This window comes from Haliotis cracherodii, unplaced genomic scaffold, assembly GCF_022045235.1.
Source record: "Haliotis cracherodii isolate W230 unplaced genomic scaffold, xgHalCrac1.p SCAF_16, whole genome shotgun sequence".
Classification (NCBI taxonomy): domain Eukaryota; kingdom Metazoa; phylum Mollusca; class Gastropoda; order Lepetellida; family Haliotidae; genus Haliotis; species Haliotis cracherodii.
In genome coordinates this window covers 6,370,069-6,395,558 of record NW_027266271.1, presented here as the reverse complement: position 1 = coordinate 6,395,558, position 25,490 = coordinate 6,370,069, and the positions used below count along the sequence as shown (strand labels likewise).

The 25,490-nt window shown below is 40.7% G+C and overlaps 2 protein-coding genes and 1 pseudogene across 2 annotated transcripts in view; 2 read left to right on the top strand and 1 right to left on the bottom strand.

The window, feature by feature from the left end:
• Positions 1–6,112, top strand: part of LOC139464104 (neuronal acetylcholine receptor subunit alpha-3-like) — a 29,190-nt gene extending 23,078 nt beyond the window's left edge. The window contains exons 5-7 of the mRNA XM_071245647.1: positions 144–366; positions 2,152–2,461; positions 5,712–6,112. Of these exons, the coding sequence (XP_071101748.1) occupies positions 144–366; positions 2,152–2,461; positions 5,712–6,112 (934 nt within the window). The remainder of the gene's footprint in view (positions 1–143; positions 367–2,151; positions 2,462–5,711) is intronic.
• The window catches only part of LOC139463766 (uncharacterized), a 272,927-nt pseudogene that overhangs the window by 130,915 nt on the left and 116,522 nt on the right, over positions 1–25,490 (top strand).
• LOC139463761 (uncharacterized) overlaps positions 16,896–25,490 on the bottom strand; it is a 70,172-nt gene continuing 61,577 nt past the window's right edge. Inside the window, exons 28-33 of the mRNA XM_071245047.1 lie at positions 25,000–25,090; positions 23,280–23,437; positions 22,854–22,965; positions 22,387–22,479; positions 20,615–20,699; positions 16,896–20,495 (exon numbers count right to left, since the gene is read on the bottom strand). Of these exons, the coding sequence (XP_071101148.1) occupies positions 20,308–20,495; positions 20,615–20,699; positions 22,387–22,479; positions 22,854–22,965; positions 23,280–23,437; positions 25,000–25,090 (727 nt within the window). The 3' untranslated portion in view covers positions 16,896–20,307. The remainder of the gene's footprint in view (positions 20,496–20,614; positions 20,700–22,386; positions 22,480–22,853; positions 22,966–23,279; positions 23,438–24,999; positions 25,091–25,490) is intronic.

Genomic DNA, 25,490 nt, shown 5'->3' with positions numbered 1-25,490 from the left:
GAAGGATCAGTAGTAGAAGTCATGATGCATCCAGTAGAAGGCGGATGTAGTAGAAGCATCGGTAGTAGTGGTCCAGTAGAGGGCGGATGTTGATGTAGTAGAGTAGTATACATCTCAAAGCCTTATAGGGTTCCTTTCCTCAGTGTCAGCAACATCGGCGTCATCAAAGACAGCGCGCTGCTACTGCGGGTACGTTACGACGGCCAGGTGGTATGGGAACCTCCTGGAATACACTCAGTCCACTGTGAGATGGACACGACATACTACCCATTTGATGGTCAAAAGTGTGCCCTTGACGTCGCTAGTTGGGCATACAACATCAACGAAGTAAACCTCACCCATCTCTCCACGTTAGTCAATCTTAAGGTAGGTCAACCTCATCCATCCCTCTGCTTCAGTCAACGTTAAAGTGGGTCAACCTCATCCATCCCTCTGCTTCAGTCAATCTTAAGTAGGGTCAACCTCATCCATCCCTCTGCTTCAGTCAACGTTAAGGTGGGTCAACCTCATCCATCCCTCTGCTTCAGTCAATCTTAAGTAGGGTCAACCTCATCCATCCCTCTGTTTTTAGTCAACGTTAAAGTGGGTCAACCTCATCCATCCCTCTGCTTCTGTCAATCTTAAGTAGGGTCAACCTCATCCATCCCTCTGCTTCAGTCAAACTTAAGGTGGGTCAACCTCATCCATCCCTCTGCTTCAGTCAATCTTAAGTAGGGTCAACCTCATCCACCCCTCTGCTTCTGTCAATCTGAAGGTGGGTCAACCTCATCCATCCCTCTGATTCAGTCAACGTTAAGGTAGGTCAACCTCATCCATCCCTCTGCTTCAGTCAAACTTAAGGTGGGTCAACCTCATCCATCCCTCTGATTCAGTCAATCTTAAGTAGGGTCAACCTCATCCATCCCTCTGCTTCTGTCAATCTTAAGTAGGGTCAACCTCATCCATCCCTCTGCTTCAGTCAACGTTAAGGTAGGTCACTGCATCCATCCCTCTGCTTCAGTCGGAGGCACGGGTGGCCCAGTCGTCTAAGGCGCCGCGATTCGCTGTGCAGAGTTGCGTCCCTTGGGCACGCCAGAAACCTATGATTGTGGGTTCGAATCCCGGTTCGCCCCGATTATGTTTCTAGGTTTGTCAGCACCATACGCGTGCTCGTGGGTTTCACCGAAGTGTTAAACGTCTAAGACCTGAATCACCTCGGGCTTTCCTCCCACATTAAGCTGACACGCCGCGATATAACTGGAATACTGTTGAAAGCGGCGTTAAACCAAACTCACTCACTCACTCACTCTGCTTCAGTCAGCGTTAAGGTGGGTCAACCTCATCCATCCCTCTGCTTCAGTCAACGTTAAGGTAAGTCAACCTCATCCATCCCTCTGCTTCAGTCAACGTCAAGGTGAGTCAACCTCATCCATCCCTCTGCTTCTGTCAATCTTAAGTAGGGTCAACCTCATCCATCCCTCTGCTTCAGTCAACGTTAAGGTAGGTCAACCTCATCCATCCCTGTGCTTCAGTCAATCTTAAGTAGGGTCAACCTCATCCATCCCTCTGCTTCAGTCAACGTTAAGGTAGGTCAACCTCATCCACCCCTCTGCCTCAGTCAATCTTAAGTTGGGTCAACCTCATCCATCCCTCTGCATCAGTCAATCTTAAGTAGGGTCAACCTCATCCATCCCTCTGCTTCAGTCAATCTTAAGTAGGGTCAACCTCATCCATCCCTCTGCTTCAGTCAACGTGAAGGTGGGTCAACCTCATCCCTCCCTCTGCTTCTGTCAATCTTAAGTAGGGTCAACCTCATCCATCCCTCTGCTTCAGTCAATCTTAAGGTGGGTCAACCTCATCTACCACTCTGCTTCAGTCAACGTTAAGGTGGGTCAACCTCATCCATCCCTCTGCTTCAGTCAACGTTAAGGTGGGTCAACCTCATCCATCCCTCTGTTTCAGTTAACTGTAAGGTACGTCGACCTCACCCTTCTACTTCAGTTCGTGTTAAGATAGGTCAAACTCATCTATCGTTCCACTAAGTCTACATCATACTTGAAATGGTGGTTCCTTCTCAGACAAAATATCATGCTACTCGATAAAAACAGCATTACTTGTGAGTATTATTTATACATCTTCTAAATGTTGTGAACCTTTTGTCGACTGGTTCAGGACTACGTACTGAACGGCGAGTGGTCTCTGCTGAAGACGACTCTTATCCGGTCCGAGCTGGTGGAGGAAGAGGAGACCTTCTCGGAGCTGCAGTTCATCTTCCACGTCCACCGCCGGCCCTTCTACTACGTCTTAAACATCATGCTGCCCATTGGCCTCACCTCCATCCTCAGCTCCATCGTCTTCATCCTGCCCTTCGAGTCCGGGGAGAAAGTTAGCTACGCCCTTACCGTGCTGCTGTCTTACGCCGTGCTGATGACCATCGTCGCCGACAACATCCCACCTACTTCCATCAAGATCTCCGTGCTGGGTAGGTGAAGATTCTACTTGCATGCAATTTGCAAAATAGGTTCAAGCATGAATAATAAAAGTCCACCTCCAGATGTCCGTGCTAGGTTCATGCATGAATAATAAAAGTCCACCTCGAGATGTCCGTGCTAGGTTCATGCATGAATAATAAAAGTCCAGAAGTCCGTGCTAGGTTCATGCATGAATAATAAAAGTCCAGAAGTCCGTGCTAGGTTCATGCATGAATAATAAAAGTTCACCTCGAGATGTCCGTGCTAGGTTCATGCATGAATAATAAAAGTCCACCTCCACAAGTCCGTGCTAGGTTCATGCGTGAATAATAAAAGTCCACCTCCAGAAGTCCGTGCTAGGTTCATGCATGAATAATAAAAGTCCACCTCCAGAAGTCCGTGCTAGGTTCATGCATAAATAATAAAAGTCCACCTCGAGATGTCCGTGCTAGGTTCATGCATGAATAATAAAAGTCCACCTCCAGAAGTCCGTGCTAGGTTCATGCATGAATAATAAAAGTCCACCTCCAGAAGTCCGTGCTAGGTTCATGCATGAATAATAAAAGTCCACCTCCAGAAGTCCGTGCTAGGTTCATGCATAAATAATAAAAGTCCACCTCGAGAAGTCCGTGCTAGGTTCATGCATGAATAATAAAAGTCCACCTCCAGAAGTCCGTGCTAGGTTCATGCATGAATAATAAAAGTCCACCTCCAGAAGTCCGTGCTAGGTTCATGCATGAATAATAAAAGTCCACCTCCACAAGTCCGTGCTAGGTTCATGCATGAATAATAAAAGTCCACCTCCAGAAGTCCGTGCTAGGTTCATGCATGAATAATAAAAGTCCACCTCCAGAAGTCCGTGCTAGGTTCATGCATAAATAATAAAAGTCCACCTCGAGAAGTCCGTGCTAGGTTCATGCATGAATAATAAAAGTCCACCTCCAGAAGTCCGTGCTAGGTTCATGCATGAATAATAAAAGTCCACCTCGAGAAGTCCGTGCTAGGTTCATGCATGAATAATAAAAGTCCACCTCCAGAAGTCCGTGCTAGGTTCATGCATGAATAATAAAAGTTCACCTTCAGAGCTCTTCATTGTTGACAACCTAGCCGAGAATTAAACTGATGTGTAAATGAAACGGAGATTTTCAGTATGCCATCCCATGTTGCATACTGGGTAAAACTGTACTCGATGCATGCTTTAAACACAACATGTAAGTTTGATTCATTCAACAGCTCGGGGATGAAGTGAGTACTTATTGTAGCACTCGCTTCTTGACAACGTTGTTTTATCCTTGTTTTCACATGCTGAACTGACATACTGTCTACTTCAATGTATACTCAAATTCCAAAAGAAACACACATCCTAAACTATGGAATTCGCCGCCATGAGATTAGCCGTTGACAAAGACGCATTGTGTTTATGGACACAGGTCTGTGGTGGGTTTTAATTGTCTGCCTGGCAGTAGAAGACGCTGGTAGGTGGCGTTGGTAAGTGGGAACGGATCATAACCATGTCTTCACGTTAAGACGTTAGACGTTGACTTCCGCTTCTTGGGCGATCCTGCGCAGTGCTTGTCTGTGTATTACGTTCAGTGAAACGGTAAATCGTCATGTGGTGAACCTGTAGATCTATTGCCGTGTTTTCCTTGCTGTGTTTTAAGTTGCCGTGTTTTCCAGCTTCAGTCATGATCAATAATCGATCGTTTGTGCCTAATCTGGACTTGACTCATTCCGAGTCACTCAAAGGACTGTCGGGCGGTTGTTGCTACGTTTCACTTTCATGGGTACCTTCAGCACCCGACAATCCATGTTTCACAATCAAAACGTGCATGCTGCTCCTTAGCGAGACACATTCTGGCCATTTTGTCTCATGGCCGTGAACAGTTTTTGTTCACTGTTCGAATGTTTAAACGATGCTTGGAACGTTTCTTGACATGTTATTCTAGCAGTGTTGTCTTTTTGTGAGAATATATCAGTCTTGTTGCATATCATTGTTAGATCGAAAGTTACAACATGAGAAGTACGTTTCTTTTGTGCACTAAGTAAACTACCGGTATGCGGCATCCTGTTTAACATCCCGCCGAACGTTTGGACAAAACAGACCAGTTTTCAGTTACTTGCAGGATTATATAAACAAAGTAGTTCATTACCCTGTAGCAAGCAGCTCTCTCGTATTGAGTTTATGACTGGGTCTGTTCGTTTGATTAGACTTGTGTTTGCTGTCGTGCATTTTGCAATGGAGGTGCGGCTTTTGTCCACATTGCCTCCATTTTCACACGAACAATGAGTCAGCTATTCATACCTACCATTGATTATATATAATGGAGTCGTGAATTACTTTCGTCAGGACACATCATTCACACAACGAACATTAGGTCTGTACAGGGTACAGTCAATTGTTGAATATAATTGGGGGCTTCAGAAGAAATCCGCAGGGCAAACATTGGTCAAGACAGGGGTTAGGACAATGTGAATATGTTGCTAAGTGCTTCCATGTGTCTTTTGTGATAATGTTTGAATTAATACTAATGGACAAAAAAATAACAGGCGGTTTTCAAATCATTGTATACAAATGTTAACAAACAGAATGCAATATATTTCAATAATCCTCAGTTGTATTATTTTCACATAAAAAAACGCCTACGTATTTCCGTAACAAATTTGCCAACAGATATGATTTATCCACCATTAAGGCTGTAATGAAAATAATGTCTGTAGTTACTATTGATTCCATGCACTTGAAACGATGAACAGGGTCGAGTCAACTAGGTAACTAAGTTAATCTGCTTTGTGAATGAGGGTTTGGCGATGTATGGTTATTCCAAAAGGTGACTTTCTACTTGTCCAGCATCTGGCCAAAGGGTACGATGGGTTCATCTAAAAAATGAATGCTAGTAAACACAACGACAGCGACTAACGACACACTAGCCACGTTTTTTCTTTAAAATCAATTCACATAATTTACAGTCCAACTAGACCCTTCTTGTTGTCAACCATTCATCGAAAAAAAACTTTCACAGCAAAGAAGCTCCTCAGTCTTTTAACGATTATATAACACAATACAATAACGTCCTTTTTAGCCCTAACCATAGCAGTGTTCATGTAGTCGGTACAATAGTGGACAAAGAAGAAGTCGAACGAATACCGACACTGATGCGGGGATGATGATGATGACATGTACTATTTTTACATCCGGGTATTGTAAAGCGCAGCTCATGTTGAATATACCAGAAATTAGCACAAAATCCTTTATTCTTGCAGGTATCTACTTGGCTTTGATCATGTTCGTGGGATGCACATCTGTTTTCCTGTCCGTCATAAACCTTTACATCTACCACCAGAAGGAAGATCGGCTTATCCCACCAATGCTCAAGAGATTTGTCCGAGGATGTCTTCAAAGAGACTCTAAAGGCAGCCATGGCGGAAAGCCCAGTACAAGTACCAGCCCACAAAAGATTGTTCCGGTAGACACACAGACAGCGTGGGAAGACACCAAGGCAGGCGACAATGATTGTTCAGACAAATACACCTGGCGTGATGTTGCTCTGAGGTTGGATAGCTTTCTGTTCACCCTGTACGTGGTGTTTATCGTTGTTGCGACAATCGGCTTCTTCGTTGTGTTGTCGGTAGGAGGTTATCTCGTCGACCCAACATTTGTTTGAACGTGCACATGGTTTTTGCTCTTCCGAATGCATATGTAACGGTATAATATCATTTGTATAACCAAATAACCGAGTGTAGGTCTACATGCACCCAGTGTAGTGTTTAAAACGGTATGTTTTTGGTTGGGACATTATTCAGAATAGGTTTTGACAGAAAATATCTTCAAGATTGACTTGGGGCAACGGGTTGTCCTAAAGCGTTTGAATCAAAATACATTGTATTGATCTGCTAATCATTATAGGTACATTACATCGACATCACTATGAGTAAGATACATAGTACTAAAGCCAGAGTCTGGCTGTAGAGCACCTTTGTAGCAATGTCATGCCATGCCATGACAGATTAACAGATTAATATGAAACAGTCGAGTGTTCTTTAAAGGGGCACTGATCTAAAGCAATTCCCCGGGGACTGGTTGCCTTTGTTATTGTTTTTCCTCATGAGTACCCGGATGATACGTGTAATCTAATACATTTTTGAAATTTAAGACATATTCACAGAATATAAATGCCCCATGTACACTGGTTTATAATTCCAGATTGTAAGTTTACTGAGCCCCTGAATAGTGCGAGCATATCATTTTCTTCCAGAAGTTCAATTTGAACATAACTGTCGATATCCAGTTTGTCAATGAGGGTGGAGAAGAATTCATTTCGATCATTTATAAAATATTCAGTGTAGAAGTACATGTACAAAATCATAGGCACGTCTGCCACATATAGCACATTCACGTGATGTAATGGGTCGGGAAGCTATTTTAAGGGAGTTTTGAGTGCAATACCTAAGATGAGGATAAGTCAGTGCTTGTTTCCATAATACATGTAGTTTAAGTTTAGAGGGGACTGACCTGTATCGGACCAGATCCTCTCTCAATGACAGTTTCCACCTACCTTCTTCATATGAGGATATTGCATCACATTCAATTCTTCTCCATTTATTTTTACAAGGAAATATTCCAGTACTGATAAGGTTCAAAATGACATTTTTAAGGTTATATTTACAAGCAGTTAATACCATTGTATCACATATGCTAGTGCTAGTTTTATAAACATTGACATTGAATCATGAGTTTGTACACAGTCTTCCGAGGAGTAGTAGCTATAGCCTGCATTTGTCTATCTATCCTGTCAGCATCCACATTCCACGATTTGCTATGGTTGAATCAGTTGATGATTTTTGGTCTAGACCTTGGATGACTCTGGCAAAGTGCCGTTGAACATTCTTTATCTGAATCTTTTCCTTACCACGTATGCCGCTTAGCAGCACACACGCATAGAAGCTAGTAGAGAGAACCATTCGGTGCCATATTTTAACACATACACTATGGTGGAGATCATAACTATGAAATCTTACAGATTTGAGTGAGTTTACTGTGCGCCTTGCGTTTTGGCAACATCGCACTATCATATTTGTACGTGTCAGTTTAGTGTTTAGAATGACTCCTCGATATGTTACACAATCTGATGTTTTAATAGGAACACTACCAAGAAATGTGATGGGATTATGTTGGGAATTCAATCTACTGAATATAACAGTGTGGCTTTAAGCGGCATTGTAAGTTACAGAGTTAACAGCAACTTGTAGGCCTGCAGGTGAGGCGTTTACTAATGCAGTGTCATCAGCAAGCATAACAACTGGGACTTTTAGTCCGTATACAATAATACCACAAACTTTTCTGCTGAGTTCACAGATCAGATCGTTAATATAAACAAGAAAGAGCCACGAAGAAAGTACTCGCCCTTGTCCGACACCCTGCTCAACAGGAAAAGTATGTGATATTTCACCACAGTAGGTGACATGTGAACTACTAGTGCTGTAACTTTGATAGAGAAGATGACACATCTTGGACCCCTTAATGCCTAAGTCATACAGTTTTACAAATAGACCAGCACGCCAAATACGATCAAAGGCATTTTCATTGTCCTGGAAGGCTGCATAGACGGGAGATTTCCTGGATAAATAATAATTAACACATTCATGTAATGTAAAGACAGACATGATGATACCATGCTCTTTTCGAAATCCGAATTGTCGAGGGTCTGGAAAGGATGGACAATGTACCTCACACCATTCTGCCAATCGTTGTAAAATTACTTTTTCAAATAGTTTTCCCAGACATGATGTTAGAGTCATGCCCCTGTAGTTTTTTAGATCTGATTTAACTTTTTTACCTTTATAGATAGAGATTAATAGAATTTTTTGGGAGATATTCCGTTTTAAGAATTAAGTTGAATAAAGTGATAAGTTTCGCGAGAAGATTATTGCTTGCAAACAACAAATCTTCATTGCACGCGTTATCTGGACCTGGACGTTTATTCTTACACAGACTTATTTTGTAAGAAGATTTCTCTAGGATCTATGCTTTTGTATAACTCTTCATCTATATCAGTTTGATCATCATCCTGATTTGTCGCATATGTGACATTTGAAATTATCATTAAAACTATCAGAGTAGTAAGGCTGCGATAGGTCAGCGTAGTAATCTCCCCATAGTTTGCATATGTCAGAAGTAGATGATTCTTTTTGACCACCGTAACTGAGCTTATTCAACGATCGATTTCGTTTCCTCACAGTTTTATAACACATTTCGCACCTCTTTACTATATCTCCTTTTTGGCGATCATATGTAAACGCCCAAACTCGCTTTTAGCAGTTTTATATTCAACATATGAAGTAGAGTTACGTCCCCTAGGCTTACTATCAGCTCACCAAAGTATTCTGGCAGCTCTCATGTCATAGTGAATATCATGTAAGTCATTTCCTCCCAGTAAGGTTTTAAATGAGAACTGTAGACAGAGACGGGAAGGGTACGTTTAGCAGATGTTAACAAAGCATTAGTAATCACGGAGTTATACATTTCCACGCTCTCGGGTGATATATCACCTGGTGGAAGGTTAATATCTAAATTTAGATCACCGAGAACACTAACATCGCCACTTTCACTAAAGTGGTCGTAAGCATCTATTAGTTCAATTAGGGCATCGACATAAACAGAGTGAAGTACATGAGTAGAAGGAAGGCGGCTTGTTAATACACAAGTTGTGTCAAAACAGGCAGATTTTACAGTTACCCCAACAACCAATTGACTTTTGGTATTAAGCTTTTGTATTTTCCATTCTGAGTGCTTGTTGGCAAGGATAGCAATCCGACCAGATCCTCGTATGTAGGTCATATTAGTTTCACATTTATAATGAACTAGCTTAAATGATGACAGTACATCAAACTATCCTTATTGGTTTCGTAAAGCCAATGTTCTTGTATTGCTAATACAGCTATATCATTAGGGAGATCTGGTCTGTGTTGTAAAGCAGTCCACGTACGTTGCAGATAAGAAGGTTAATAGCCATTTGGAATAACAATGTACAAGTATACATGATGGCAGTTAGATGCATTGCACAGTTAGTTAACCATTTAGGTCAGTAACGATGTGACTACTGGCAACTGTTTCGTTGTTACCTGTGTCTCCATAACGTCTGTTCCATTGTCAGGGGGCCAGAATGTCTCATTAGACATGACAGTCTCATAGTCAGAAGAGTCAATGTTTACTTGTGTGGTGAAGGTCTGGGATGTGATTCTTGCGACACAATTGCACCTGAGCATTGCTTATTGTATCGTATTTATATTTTTACAGTCAAAATGTGCAAAATTTTCACTTAGGAAATTTATTAAACGCCTATATATTCAGTTATTTGACAAACTGACTGGAAAATATGCCCATCTGTATTATTATTATAACGAACATTTTTATGGTTAATATCCTCACCAAGTAACTGAAATGTTGGGATTCAAAGTACATTTCTTTATTGTTTGGCTTCTACTCCTTGCCAAATTAATCTATTGAGATGTTTTTAAGCCCTTTTAACCGTTTTACTCATTTTTAGACAATCTGTTAAATAAATGAACAGTTTTTCATAAATATTTAGACATTTTATAAATTGCCTGAGTAAATCACATTTTACAAATTGACTGTAATATATAAACGCTTACAAAGGAAAGACTTGTGAAAACAACGTCTATTCATGAGGCTTGTCAACAACACCCTCTCGGACACCACCAACTATCTCACCATCAAGAGGGACCCCACTGCCAAACTAGAACGCCAACATAAAAAGACCATAAAAGACCTCAACCAGAACAGAGAGATAAACGACACCATCTTCAACCAGCTGAACCCCATCAACTCCCAAGCCCCTTTATGCAAGAGCAACAGTTAATATCCACAAGAACCCACCTAAAGCCAGAATACTAGTCTGTTCCAGAGGATCTGCGTTCTACAATACCGCCCAGCACCTCTCCCGACTTCTAGCCGCCTTAGGCAATGATGGAAAATCCTTTATCAGCGACTCCTCCTCATTCGTCAACTAGCTGAAAGAAGCTAACCTCAGAGGCACCATGGTCAGCAATGACGTCATCGACCTCTTCACCAACATCCCTGTACAAGAAGCGATTGACATCCTCCGCATCAAACTACAGAATAGAATCGACGACCTAGACACCAAACTCACAATAGACTGCATCATCAACCTAGCCACCAGCTGCTTTGACACATCATACTTCACCTTCAACGACAAGATCTACAAGCAAATCCACGGACTACCTATGGGCTCCCCTCTATCTCCTCTCATCAGTGAAATGTTCATGACATCCTTCGAAGAATCAGCCCTCTCCACAGCACCATTCCAACCCCTCTGCTGGTACCGAAAAGAAGGCGACACATTCACCACCATAGCCCACCAGAACGACCCCACAGAGCTCCTTAAACATCTCAACGCCCAGCACCAGAGAATCCAGATCATCATGGAGACCGAAACCAATCAACACCTTCCATTCCTAGACGTGTCCCTCCAAACCATAGATGATGGACTGAGAACATTAGTGTACCGCAAGCCTACACACACAGACCTGAACATCCACTACAACTCCTGCCACCAGCCCCAGATAAAACAAGCCATCATCGCCACCCTCACCCGATGTGCCAAATCCATTTGTCACCCTGATGCCCTCAGCAGTGACCTGGAACTCCTCAAGGAAACCTTCACCTCCCTCAACAGCTATCCTGCCCACATGGTCTCCAAAACCATCCGCAAGACCCTCAAGAACGCCAACACCGGGCCCAAGCACCAGCTCCATCGCCCATCAGAATCACCATACCCTACCCTGTCATTCATCAGATTCCCCGCCTCATCAAAAACAAAACCAACATAGATGTCACCTTCTCTAGCGGCAAATCCATCAATACCCATCTACAAACCAATGGCAGAGACATAAGCAGCGCAGGGCCCAACCCCCGGGGATGTATATACCCTGCAACTGTGGCCACCAGTACATTGGAGAAACCTTTAGACCCCTCAACACAAGACTCAAAGAACATAGGACCTCTGTTAACAAACTCGTCCTGAAATCCGCCATTTCCGAACTCATCCTGAAGAACGAAAACCATATCATCATGTGGGAAGTCCTGTCTACCATCAACAACTGCCTACAAAGAAGACTACAAGAAGCCATTGACATCAGGAGACACCAGCCAGCCAGGAACCGCGACCAGGGAACCTATCTGCCCAGTGCTTGGGACTTATTGCTTTGATCTTTGTCGGGGCTAATTACCTAGCTGGTTGTTGTTCATTCTTTCACCCATCAGTTCTAATCAGTGCCAATACAAATATTGCCTCCAAGTTTATTTACGCTGTCTTTACAGACGGTAGGTAGCCCAGTATCTTGTCACGCTCAGTTGCGTTGGCGAGCAAATCGACTAGTGAGCTAGCGGCCAGTGTCAGACAGCCGAGAAGAAGCCAGAGATTAGTGCCCCTTTAACTTCTTTTGAATGGTATATATTTATATTCATAACATTGTTATAAATTCAGCAAAACAAAAGTGTTACCAAAAATGTCCTTTGAGTTTTGCAGATAGTAAACATGTTTCACACTTATACAGATTATTTTTTCAGTCAATGTCTTCATGTACAATTTTCTTTCTCCCACTTGCACCCACAGCACTGTTTTTCAGAACACCCAGCATGTCGTGTGTACTTTTTTTCTGTAAAATCTGGGAACAGATTATATGTCAGTTTTTTGTTGTTTTTTAAAAGTCTCAGGCACGTAAGACGCATTTTTTCATGATGCATGCGTTACAGATTGTATGCCTCTCGACGTCTCTATTTCGGCCTGATACTTACCTCCGTTGTCCTATCATTACGTCTCGATACAGGCCTTCCTGGGTGCCTTGTTCTGTTTGGCATTTACCTTGCGACCCGGCGTAGCGTTCCTAGTGTGTCTCGCCATGCTACGTTGTGTAATCTCCTATTGTCCAGTTGGATAATTGTAAATGTAGTATATGTAATGTACTTGTGAAGATGTTGTTTGTAGTTTAATGCCGCACTCAGCAGTATTCCAGCTATATGACGGCGGTCTGTATATAACCGTGTCTGGAACAGACAATCCAGTGATTGAGCATTGATCAGCATCATAAGCATTGATCTACGCAATCGGGATACGATGACATGAATCAACCAAGTCAGCGAGCATGACCACCCGATCCCGTTAGTCGCCTATTTACGGAAAGCATAGGTTGCTGAAGACCCCTTCTCTACCGGATCTTAGGATGTTGTGAAGATGTAACCTGAAGCTATTGTCAGTTGACATTCTTGGACCAGCCACTGACCAGATTTCTTAAATTTTTCATTAATATATGGTCATGGTTTCATAAATATATTTAAGAAGGAAACTTGTTTCTGTTATTGTAGATAGATATATAAATACATCATGTAATGTTTATAAATAAACGTATTGTTGTTCAAATACAGTGTGTTGTTCTAATCAATGTCATTAACACCCGGTGTCTACCCTGCGGGATGCATGTGGAATATGTTCCCGAGGCTTCTTCCGACATACCGGTACATACGAAATGCCTATTCCAAGGCAAGTGATATTTTACCAACTTGAGTGCATCTGTGAATCACCTTGCAGAAGCCTGCACATGTTGACAGCCTAATATGATCAACATTGCTCTGGTCAAGAAAAGAGTATTTGTTCTATTTTTTTTATTTATTTGTTTCTTTTAAAGAAAACTTGAGCTCCTAAACCAGAATTATATTGAGACCTGCAGGTCAAGGTCACTAGAAAACTTATGATAATACAAAATATTTTGTATCGATTATTACTACATAAGTACAATCTTCTATATTTGTCATGTGTTTACAGTATGTCAAGTTCAGATCATATATTGAAAGACTTGCAAACTGCATGTACTGCATGCTATAGTAACCTGACACTGTACATAACATATGGTCACATATGCCTTCAATCTGAAATATAGTTACTATTTTCTTATTCAGTAGCCGGAGGCAAGGGACATTTAGTTTCGTCATTTTGGTGATTACTTTGTTGTCAAGGTAGCTACAGGCATAAGGACTCTCTGTTAATTGTTTTTATTACATTGGGTATGCATCAGACCACATTAGAGAATCAAACAATACAACAGAGAGGTGCTTTTAAAATATGGTTTATTATCACATACACAATGAAACAAAGAAGTGGGGTGTTTCCTGATTGAGGCACTCACACCTTACTGAGCAGAATGGGAGAGTTCAACAAGTGGAGCGCTTTGTTAGGTGCCTGTAGTACATCCAGCTGGGGTCAGGACACTCCGCAGTAGGTGTAAGGTGATGCCATAAACAGTCAAGAACAATAATGAAATAAAATACAATCAATACAGACTGTTCTGAAAATGAGTAGTTTCAATTCATTAATTGGTGAATATTGAGCTAGCATTAAATGTATAGGACCACATGTATTTTTTCACACTAGTATCTCACTTCACAGCAGAAACTGTATACCCACAATAGAAAAATAATATCAAACTAAAATTATCACTTCATTATAATGGGGGATTTACAAACAGACTCCTTATTTATACGAATAGTTAATGAACTTTTGTTTATCTGAGTATGTAAGACCATATATAGAATGCCCCCTAGACTCAGAATAACATCATAATCAAGGCTCCAGTGCAACTTGTGTTCACAATGGTGGGCAACACAGCATTGGGTTGGATTGTACTTTAAATGCCCCACTACATCTTGACTTCAAACGACGTATTTCTGGTCTTTGAATGGCACTTAAAAGTGATACACATAAGGTATGATGAGGAACATCATGCTACTCCTTCATCACATGATGGACTGCTAGGATGCAGAGATCATATACATGTAAGAGCAACAAAAGTAACAACATACTTACCGCCCAAAGAAATGCCAACCATAGAAACATATGGAGAAGTATGTACGTTAGGCTAAAAAACATAATAGTCTTGGTTCTCATGCACCACCTGCATAATCTTAAAGTTTGCTGCACCTTTTGTTTATATTTCCATTTTACAAAATAAATTATAAAATCCTAAAACAATGTGATCCAATTTAGCACACAGTTACTTCCCTTTACATGCGCACTGCTTTACTGCGCATCTCCTGTTATGGTCATGGCGGCAATAGGAGTTTGTATGCTTTTTTATGTAGGGAGGCCCTTTCCCAGGTTGATGGTACACAACTGTTTGCATGTATTTGGTTACATACTAGTTTGAACAAGCAAAAGCAAAAAAAACCACTGTCCCCCCTGCACCATATTTTCAAAAGTCATTGCCTGAGAACCAATTCTTTTATTTTTTTAAGCCTCAAGAAGTGATGTCTCCAATGTGTACCAATTAATGACAAAACAAACACTGAGTCAGGTGTTACCACAGAGTGTCTTATTCTTACCACGATATGCCGCATATGTCGAGGCACGAGGCAAACGGTGCATCTCGAGTCATGGGTCTCTATGACATCACATGTGATGTGTTCATGAATATTGGTTCACACAACATACCAGTAAGTTAGTTTGTGCATCAACCAATCTAAGATCTCTTGAATATGATTAATACTTCATATATTAATACATGTATGGTAATCGCGTTTCTTTTGGCAGTCAGTACTGATATATATGCTCTCTGCTTCCTAGCATTCATTCCCCTGATGAAGGAGTAAGCATATACATGTACTCCGAAATGCTGTGTTCCTCATCAGAAAGAATTAGAATCCATAAAGTCTCTTCCTGAAGTATTCCTTGTACTAAACACAGGAGGTGATATCAAGTAAAGACTAACTGGCCATCAGCATGAATGTAAGGCTGACGCCTCATATCAGGGCTGCACAAATATGCTGCTTCATGAGACAATGCTTGTCAGCTTTAGAATCGTGGTGGTTAGACAGGCTAGTGGAAAATATGTCTCCTGATTGTTCCTTAATAAATTGGAGGAATATGTGCAACAAAACGTTGAAGAATTGTTTCAAATAAATGTGTTGGAGTCAATATACCTGTGAAAGCATCCTTTGTAAAACTCTTCAGAATTGCTTGGAGATATTGATATGAACCAATGTGACTTGAGCACCCACACCTTCTGAGTTTGGTGTACATGATCCTTAGTGTGAAACAAAGAGTTGACAAATAAATGTTCCAATTATCAATCAATATTGATCGCTATAGGGATAATTACACTTCTGACTATTCACCCATTACAAGTGAACACTTTCAGCAGAACATGTATCAGTTTTCCTGTCTACTTATAATTAAGGGGTATTAAAGAACATACATGAAGCAACCTGACTGTGGGTGCATAACACTGTGCTAGTGTAGTCAAACGGAACACCAGTATCATGTACCAACACCAGTATCATGTACCAACACCAGTATCATGTATCAACACCAGTATCATGTATCAACACCAGTATCATGTACCAACACCAGTATCATGTACCAACACCAGTATCATGTACCAACACCAGTATCATGTATCAACACCAGTATCATGTACCAACACCAGTATCTTGTACCAACACCAGTATCATGTATCAACACCAGTATCATGTACCAACACCAGTATCATGTATCAACACCAGTATCATGTACCAACACCAGTATCATGTACCAACACCAGTATCATGTACCAACACCAGTATCATGTATCAACACCAGTAGATAGTCAAGAAGCAAAATAGACTTAAACTTTTTTCATTTTGGTTGGAAAACCTATAATTCCAGATATGTCAGCACATCAAGTGTGCATATTTCTATGATATTACTGCCGACCTGTTTGACAAGTACTTAGCAGAATAACGCCATTATTTGAATATATTTGGGAAAATGCTGTTTTTTAAATAGTTTTCCTAAATACACTCATTAAAGATATGAATGTGATAGATAAAAATGATGTTCGCATGTGACATATATCACTAGCACTTTAGATATTGTTGTCTTAAAACATTTCTGACTATTCACCAATTACAAGTGAACACTTTCAGCAGAACATGTATCAGTTTTCCTGTCTACTTATAATTAAGGGGTATTAAAGAACATACATGAAGCAACCTGACTGTGGGTGCATAACACTGTGCTAGTGTAGTCAAACGGAACACCAGTATCATGTACCAACACCAGTATCATGTACCAACACCAGTATCATGTATCAACACCAGTATCATGTATCAACACCAGTATCATGTATCAACACCAGTATCATGTACCAACACCAGTATCATGTACCAACACCAGTATCATGTACCAACACCAGTATCTTGTACCAACACCAGTATCATGTATCAACACCAGTTTCATGTACCAACACCAGTATCATGTACCAACACCAGTATCATGTACCAACACCAGTATCATGTATCAACACCAGTATCATGTACCAACACCAGTATCATGTACCAACACCAGTATCATGTATCAACACCAGTATCATGTACCAACACCAGTATCATGTATCAACACCAGTAGATAGTCAAGAAGCAAAATAGACTTAAACTTTTTTCATTTTGGTTGGAAAACCTATAATTCCAGATATGTCAGCACATCAAGTGTGCATATTTCTATGATATTACTGCCGACCTGTTTGACAAGTACTTAGCAGGATAACGCCATTATTTGAATATATTTGGGAAAATGCTGTTTTTTAAATAGTTTTCCTAAATACACTCATTAAAGATATGAATGTGATAGATAAAAATGATGATCGCATGTGACATATATCACTAGCACTTTAGATATTGTTGTCTTAAAACCAGCTTCGTGATATGATAAAGAGAAGCATCTAAAATACCCATCTCAAACATGCAATACAATACAGGAATATCCCAACACCAACTTGGACAATAGCAGTATGAATGATTATTGCATCAAATATAGCAACACTTTCCAGTTTGATTTCTAATTCCAGTTTGATATATTTACCTACATTACTTATTGTTTATGTTACCATTTTTGGGAAATTCCTTTCACTAAAACCTGCACATGTACAGCCTTGAGCTATTGTAATGCCAGTCTGCACCAGAACACACAGATGCTTTATTGCACATGTCCACCACTGAAAAGAGGTTAAAGATTTGTTCGTCCTAAAGGCTAGATATATATTTTTATTGTTTTTCAACATATTAGAGGTCAGTATAAAAGGATTTCTACAAGAGGTCAACAACAAAGAACAAAAATCCTTTTAAGTTTTTAACCAATGAATACAGGATATGCTGTCACAACTTTTGATTGTTTTAGTGAAGCTCACCTTGCAAACCTGTCAACAGTCAAAAATTGAAATGTCAACAATGATGGCTGTGGTATATATTTAGACACAGAGTGTCTGCAATAAACACATTAGACTTCAAGTGGATGCCTTTTGGGATAAGTTCAGCCAGTGAAGTGTTTCAATACAAGAATTTAGAAATCTTCGGGATATACAGGGGGTTCAGAGGGTGTCCCATGACATGATAATTGTAGGTGAAGATGACAAAGAGCATGACAAAATTGTTACAAAGACACGTGGCATTGAATACATTTCTTTGTAATGCTGCAGACGAGTGGGATATTGTTCCTTTATGTGGATATTCACGGATACATTCCTAGAACAAGGAAGCTGCCTAAAATTATACATATAAATTTGGTAGGTTGTAATTATGATGTTTGCATTTTGTTTTCCTTCATTTGCTGTAGCATTGGACAGATTCATTCTTGTTCTTCTACGTCTTGGTTGGGAAGTTTTTCGAGAGTCTTTTCCTTTGTAAAATTGACTAAAATGATTCGGTTAAAAGGGCTTAAAAACATCACAATAGATTAATTATGCAAGGCTTAGAAGCCAAACAATAAAGAAATGTACTTTTAATCCTAACATTTTCAGTCACTTGGTGAGGATATTAAACATAAAAATGTTTGGAATTAGGTATCATAATAATATAGATGGACATATTTTTCAGCCAATTTGTAAAATAACTGAATATTTAGGCTTTAATAAATTTCCTAAGTGAAAGTTTTGCACATTTTGACTGTATAAATAAAAACACCTAAAAATAAGCAATGCTCAGGTGAAATACTTTGTGTTGCAAGTCAAAATAGTGTAAAGGAAAATTGCACAATTACCAAGCAAGTGACTTATCAATACTTTGTCACCATTACCGATGCCACCCACAAAGATACCTACATTTATTTATTATTTCCAAAACTGTATTTCATTTTGTTGAGCAATGTGACCATACGCCCATATACAATCAATAAAAGTGACAAATGCGCTTACGAATGATGCAGCACAGGTCGCGAACTAGTCTAGATTTCTGTATGTATCATCCAGGTACCCACTGTGGAAAACAATAACAAAGGCAACAACCAGTCCCAGGGAATTGCTTTAGATCAGTGCCCCTTTAAGAAAGAAATCTGGTATATGCATCGAGAGCTTGTACACCATTAGAAAGAATTAAAGCACTAATTGAAAAAGAGCTTTAGCTACTGTTTTCACATGTGAGAAGTTTAACCAGTACATCTATGGCAAAACTGTTAAAGCGACCATAAACCACTCAAAACTATTCTCTGAAAGGCACTGTGCAAAGCATCACCGAGCCTGCTATGAATGATGAAGAGATTGCAGAAATATCAACTGTGATGTATGCACCAGGAAAGTAGATGTCTATTGCAGCCACTCTGTCAAGGGCATTCCTCTCGGAGTGCCCAACTGACAACGCAGTCGACACAGAATCAGGAAATGGATGGCTAACTCACAAATGTGAAGCTCCACTCTCATCTCATCGGTAGTGGTAAACGACTAGTCAAACCAAGAAGTCTACAAGCAGAAATGTTAATGATCATCCATGACGGCCATTTGGGAATTGAAAAATGCAAGTCAAGTGCACGAAGAATTAGGTACTGGCCAGACATGTCCACCGACATAGAGACACAGTCTCACGATGCCAGACATGTGTCAAGTTCAGGTATACAAACACCAAAGAACCTATATGATCCCTCATGATATCCCGAACAGACAATTGGAAAAGGTCAGCGTTGACCTGTTCAAATTCAAGTCGAAGGAGTATTTCCTCATGATAGACTACTTCTCAAAAACTCATTGAAGTGGGCCAACTCATAGAGAAAGTCAATCTTTGCAAGTTTCAAGATCGCATGCTATATATGTGTTCCTTGGTGAGTTGTCAGTTGGTCAACTGATCATGTGACACACACGAGATATAGCATGATACTATATGTGTCACATCTACCTTTCCTGAGCTGCTTTAGCTAGACTAAATATCAAATATTTACAAAGTTATATACTGTTACCAGACAGTATCTTGGAACAATCCATGCATTTTGTCTTATGTTACAATGGCCACTTCACAAAAGTAGCTGTCAAAAGTGAAATTCAAATATTTTTCGCGCAAATACTGGGGACTTAAAGACAACACACTAAATTCCTAATGATTTGAGCACAATATAATGTCACTATCAGGAGAAACATACATGCCAGCTAGGGTTCAGCTTCCTCAAGCTGGCAATGTATTCAAACACAGTGAAGATACTGTTACTCATTCTTAAGCTGTCCACCATGTCTTGTAGATATTGAACCTATCTTCACCAGCACAGAAACAGTAGCATTGAAACAGGTAGGGTTTGAAAAAGGTCCCTACAATCATCTCAACCCCATTTACATTGCTATCAAAAAGTACCGTATGCAAACATATCCCAAATTTCCCCAAAGATGAGGCTGGAAGACCCTAGCTTTATCCCCTGTTGACCGAGCTAATGAAGAATGAAGTTAGGTCGACGCTTGACCTTGATTACATCCAACCACAACAGCCATCCCACTATCCATTGTTCCACCAGTCACTGTCTCATCCACCCTCTACCTCCTCCTAATCTGCGTCCTTCTCTTCATCCTCCTCAACCTGCAGTTGTTGGAGTTGTGCATATATGGCAGTAACTAGCTGCCTTAGTCGTTTCGCCTGATCCTCATCCTGGCACTCTGCCAGCCAGTCCCTACACTGCCTCAACACACAATCCTTTTGAACTGCAAAATGTTGGCGAATCACCTTCTCTAAGCCTGCAAATATAACAACAGCTATTTCTTCATAATTCAACAAAACTTTAAAAAGCTTCAGAAAGAATTGATGGGCATTTGTCACATTTTCGTAAAATGACATTTAGACTTTATCACCGTACCAGGTGGAGGGTTTCTCAGCTGTCCCAGCACAGCATGTCTCAGGGTGTTGAGTCGGATCTTCCAGTTGTAGGCCGTGCTCTGACGCTGGAACAAACATCAACCACAGTGGTTATAGATAAGTTATTGCAAGGACAAAATAAGGCAACACTTATGCTCCACAGACTTGGGTTTGTAAAGAAATGGGGTGCAAATGTTGCTCAATAGTTTACATACTGTTTTCTATAGAGTTGTAGTCCATCGAATGCTAATTCTGTTTCAATGCATAATGTTAATGATTCCACAGTAACAATTTAGTTGACAAGCGGCTTTCAGTGGCTGGAGACAATGCAATGCATTTGATTCATCATTATTTAAAAAGTTAACGGTCATTTGGGCAGCCAAAGTTGAAATAGAGGACAAAAGTACGCAATAATAGTCAAATGTTACAAATAAAGTACTAAATGTTACTGATAAAGGTCAAAATACAAAACAAACAGATGCCAGTTGAAGAATACAAAGTTGAAATAAAGGTCAAAAGTCAAATGTTATGAAAACACGTCATATGAAAAGAAGGAAAAATGTGTACTAAAGAACGACACTAAACCGCTATATGACGTTGACAGATGGGGCTGGAATTTGTAAAACATTTCGAGTTTAGTCGGCTTGTTCTGCTGTGAATATGATAACTACATGCCGAGGTGAGCAATGTATTACGTCATTCCTCGTGCACCCACTGTCTTGTTGTCACATATATGTATGTATTAGTCTACATGTATGTATAATGTATAATGTACACATTGTGTATATGCATGTTGCGTTTATGCATTGTCACCGGGAGAGGGCCTTTTTGCTTGGTGCAACATGAGTGGGTTATGATGCCATATTATGCTTCAGGCGCACATTTTCATAAAATCTGAAAAGTGAACGTTGTGCTAGAATTGGGCACTGTCAACCTCATTTATAGCAAGCTATTTTTCCTATCGAAAGTATAACATTATACATATGCATACAAATCCATTTGATATATTCATTTTGTTCAGATATTTGGCAACATTTTGTTCGCTCACAGTTTCTGTTTGATAAAACAAATGGTCCCACAGTACTTACATCGGTGTACGATAATAAGTGGCGACATTTGCTGTTTTTTACGCACAACAAGATATCGGACAACACTTAGCAGTGTCTCTTTTTTAAATCGGTTTAAAATTTGTAGTTACATTTACACCACACCATCAGATGGGAAGGTGAACATTTTACATCTCTGTGTAATTTTATAGTCTGAGGTTGACACAGTGCCGCGCGATCGCAACATTTGTCGCACAACGTCCACTTTTCAGATATTATGAAAATAACGTGATACATTGTGCATCCTGGCACGCAGTTATCACATACACAGCGGCACAAGCCGACTTAACTCAGAATGTTTTACAAATTGCAAATTGTATGTTTTAACCAGCGTCTGTTTGTTTTGTATTTTGACCTTTACAGGTAACATTTAATACTTTATTCATAACATTTGACTATTATTGCATATTTTAGTCCCTCATTTCAACTTTGTATCTTTTAACCTAATGGCCGCCAATACGGCCATTTTGTGTGGTTTTTGTAGTTGTATTATTTGTACTTTGAAAATCCATACAAATTAAGCGATTGGGCAAATAAATTAAACATAAACGATCTTTGTTCACTTTTGTCACATCTGTAAACCTAAAATAAAAGTGTTGTCTCATATCATGTTTTAAAGTACACTGAGAAGATCTGCACAAGGCCACATCACAGCAGGACCACTCACGTCTCCCTCTGCCTTGCCCTTCATCCCCTCGTAGCCGGGCTCGTTGAACATGGGATCTGGGATGAGGATGAGGCTCTGTATCGACACCAGCACCTGCAGCAGCAACATTTCCTCACTGGCTCATACAATGTGGAGTACAGTCGAACCCCATTCTCTTGAACCTAGCGGGGTTGTGTTGTAACTTGCAGATATCCAGACATTTGAGATAAGGGGCATGAACATAATATAATAAGGCGGTCGGGACCGGAGAATAGGTTTGAGAATACGTTCGAAATAACAGGGTTCAAGATAACAAGGTTTGTCTGTATATACATTCAGTAGGACAAAGGAGGCTTTGGTCTGCAGATACAGCTGATAGTGTTGTACATTTATTGTTCAGCTTGTGAAAATTTGGATCTGGATCTTGATATGTTTCAATTAGTGTTGACTGATTTACTGCACTGTACGGCTGGCTATACCAGGCTTACCTGGTAGATGCTGGACTTGGCAGGGTTCCACTTCTCACTGGCATCACCCCCATGCCATGTCCCCAGTAGACTCAGGCACACCTTGCCGTCAGAGTACAGGTTGGGGTTGAATCTAACACACAACCAAACACCACTGACTTCATTGCTTAAGATACAGTGTAATTATTGTGTATGATTGACATGGAAAGACTATATTTCGCTTTCTTCTGAAGGAGCACACATAAGATTACACTAAATACCTGGTGATGAAGTCCCCCTGGGCTAGGTACTCATGAACCACAACCAGGTTGGAGAAAACATGGTTATTCAAGACATATCTGTTGACCTTGTTTGGGTCCCATATATTCCAGGAAGTATTGATAAAACCAAATAATAACCCACTGCAATCCTATCTGTACTAACTTGCCATATTCAACCCCCAAATACCTGACACTTCCACCTCCCGTGGTGATGATCTTCACCAGCGGGGCACTGTTTGGGTAGCTGGCGGGGAAGTAGATGTCAAACACGAAACAACCCAGACTGTAGGGTGTCCCAACTGGCCCCGTCACCAGCGCTCGCATCACATCAATACGCTCCTCCTCCTGTGAAGACATAGATATTACCAGTGGTGCCCCATACCCTCACACGACAATCACATACATCCTCGATGTTCCATAACGTATATATGTGCCATAACAGAGAAGTGGAGAAATTAACAATGCAGACTTCCTGTTTTGCTTTAATTTCCTTGCGTCATGGTATCTTGAACACATCAATTACACTTATGGAAGTTTCTAATGGAGGCTACAAGGGGTGTCTGAAAAGTTCTAAGCCTATCTATGATGGACTGCACTGATGGACTTGGTTGTTTATTTTTCAAAATAATCCCCTCCCAGGTCCACACACTTCTGGCAATGATGCTAGAGTGCTTGGAAACTACTGGTGTAGAAGACTTCCTCTTAAAAAGTACTCCGCAGAAGGAATTATGTGATCATAAGTTTTGCAGTGCTTGCAAGACAGTCCTTTTTTCAAGTTTGGAAATCTGACAGCGCAAAATCTGGTGAAAACAAAGGATGTTCCAAGTCCTAGCCATACAAAGCAGCCATGGTGACAACAGACTTGTGCCCTGTGAACTGTTCTGGTGGAATGACACACCTTCAGCAGCCTTTATGTTTCACACACTTGCCAAAGCAAATAAGCATAGTAATGACCTTAATGGTCTGAGTTTTCTGTAGGTTGTCCACCAGTAGGATTCCTTTGAAATCTCAGAAAACTAAGCCATCACCTTGCCAGCTGATGGAGCAGACTTTGCCTTCTTCAGAGATGAGATGTTTTCACTGCTTTGACTGTTGCCTAGTCTCTGGCTGATAGTGGTGAGCCCAAGACTCATCCATGGTTACAAATCGCTCAACAAAATGTGCTGACTCTGCTTCACAAAAACATAAATTTTCCCGAGAGATGATGAATCAGGTGTTGGCAGCCTTCAACCCAGCATGCTGAAACATTTGTCATTCCTCAGAACATTCTTAACTTTCATGCGTGATACCTACTGTATTTGCCATCGGACATATGGTGAGTTGTTGAGCATCCATAAATCACATGTTTTTTATCAACATTTTTCTTAGTGGGCGTCATTGAAGGTCTCCCTGATCTTGGATCTTTTCAAGGCTCTATCCTCCCCTCTTGAACTCTGCTGCCCAACACTTGCAACTGCAGAAGAATCATCCTGTTATGTGGAAACCATGTCCACATGGATAGCAGTGGGAGGTAGCCCTTTCAGTTGGTAGGACGGTTTGTCCATTTTCATCAACAAAGAATATCTCTTCAACTTGATGATGGCATAAATGTGCTACCTACTTGTGTATTTGGTTCCAGTGCAGCCAGTAAGCATGGAACGTATTGTACTTAATACATGCAAACTGTTAAGAGACTTCTATACATCCTTCATAGTTAGGCTCAGAATTTTCAGCCACTCCCCATAACAGTGAACTTGACTCAATTTGCCAAAACTTCTGCACCATTTCATGGGCAAGGAAAGCATGAACATCAATGATGAATAAGAATCATTATATCACTGATCATAGGAATGGTACACTTGTTAGTATTTGGCATGTTTCCTTGATCACTTTCCCTAAGTTTTGTTTCTGATATCTATACAGGTCACCTGTACAACAAAGATGGCGGCATTCGGGTGCACAGGCAGATTCTGCTGTAGCTGCTTCATCTCTTTCATCAGAACCTTCACCTTGGGGGACCTGCAGACAACAGCAGTGTCTTAGTGTACCGGACTGTCAGCAGCAGTGTCTTAGTGACCTTCCTGTCAGCAGCAGTGTCTTAGTGTCCTGACTGTCAGTAGCAGTGTCTTAGTGTCCTGGCTGTCAGTAGCAGTGTCTTAGTGTACCTGACTGTCAGCAGCAGTGTCTTAGTGTCCTGACTGTCAGTAGCAGTGTCTTAGTGTCCTGGCTGTCAGTAGCAGTGTCTTAGTGTCCTGACTGTCAGCAGCAGTGTCTTAGTGTCCTGACTGTCAGCAGCAGTGTCTTAGTGACCTTCCTGTCAGCAGCAGTGTCTTAGTGTCCTGACTGTCAGTAGCAGTGTCTTAGTGTCCTGGCTGTCAGCAGCAGTGTCTTAGTGTACCTGGCTGTCAGTAGCAGTGTC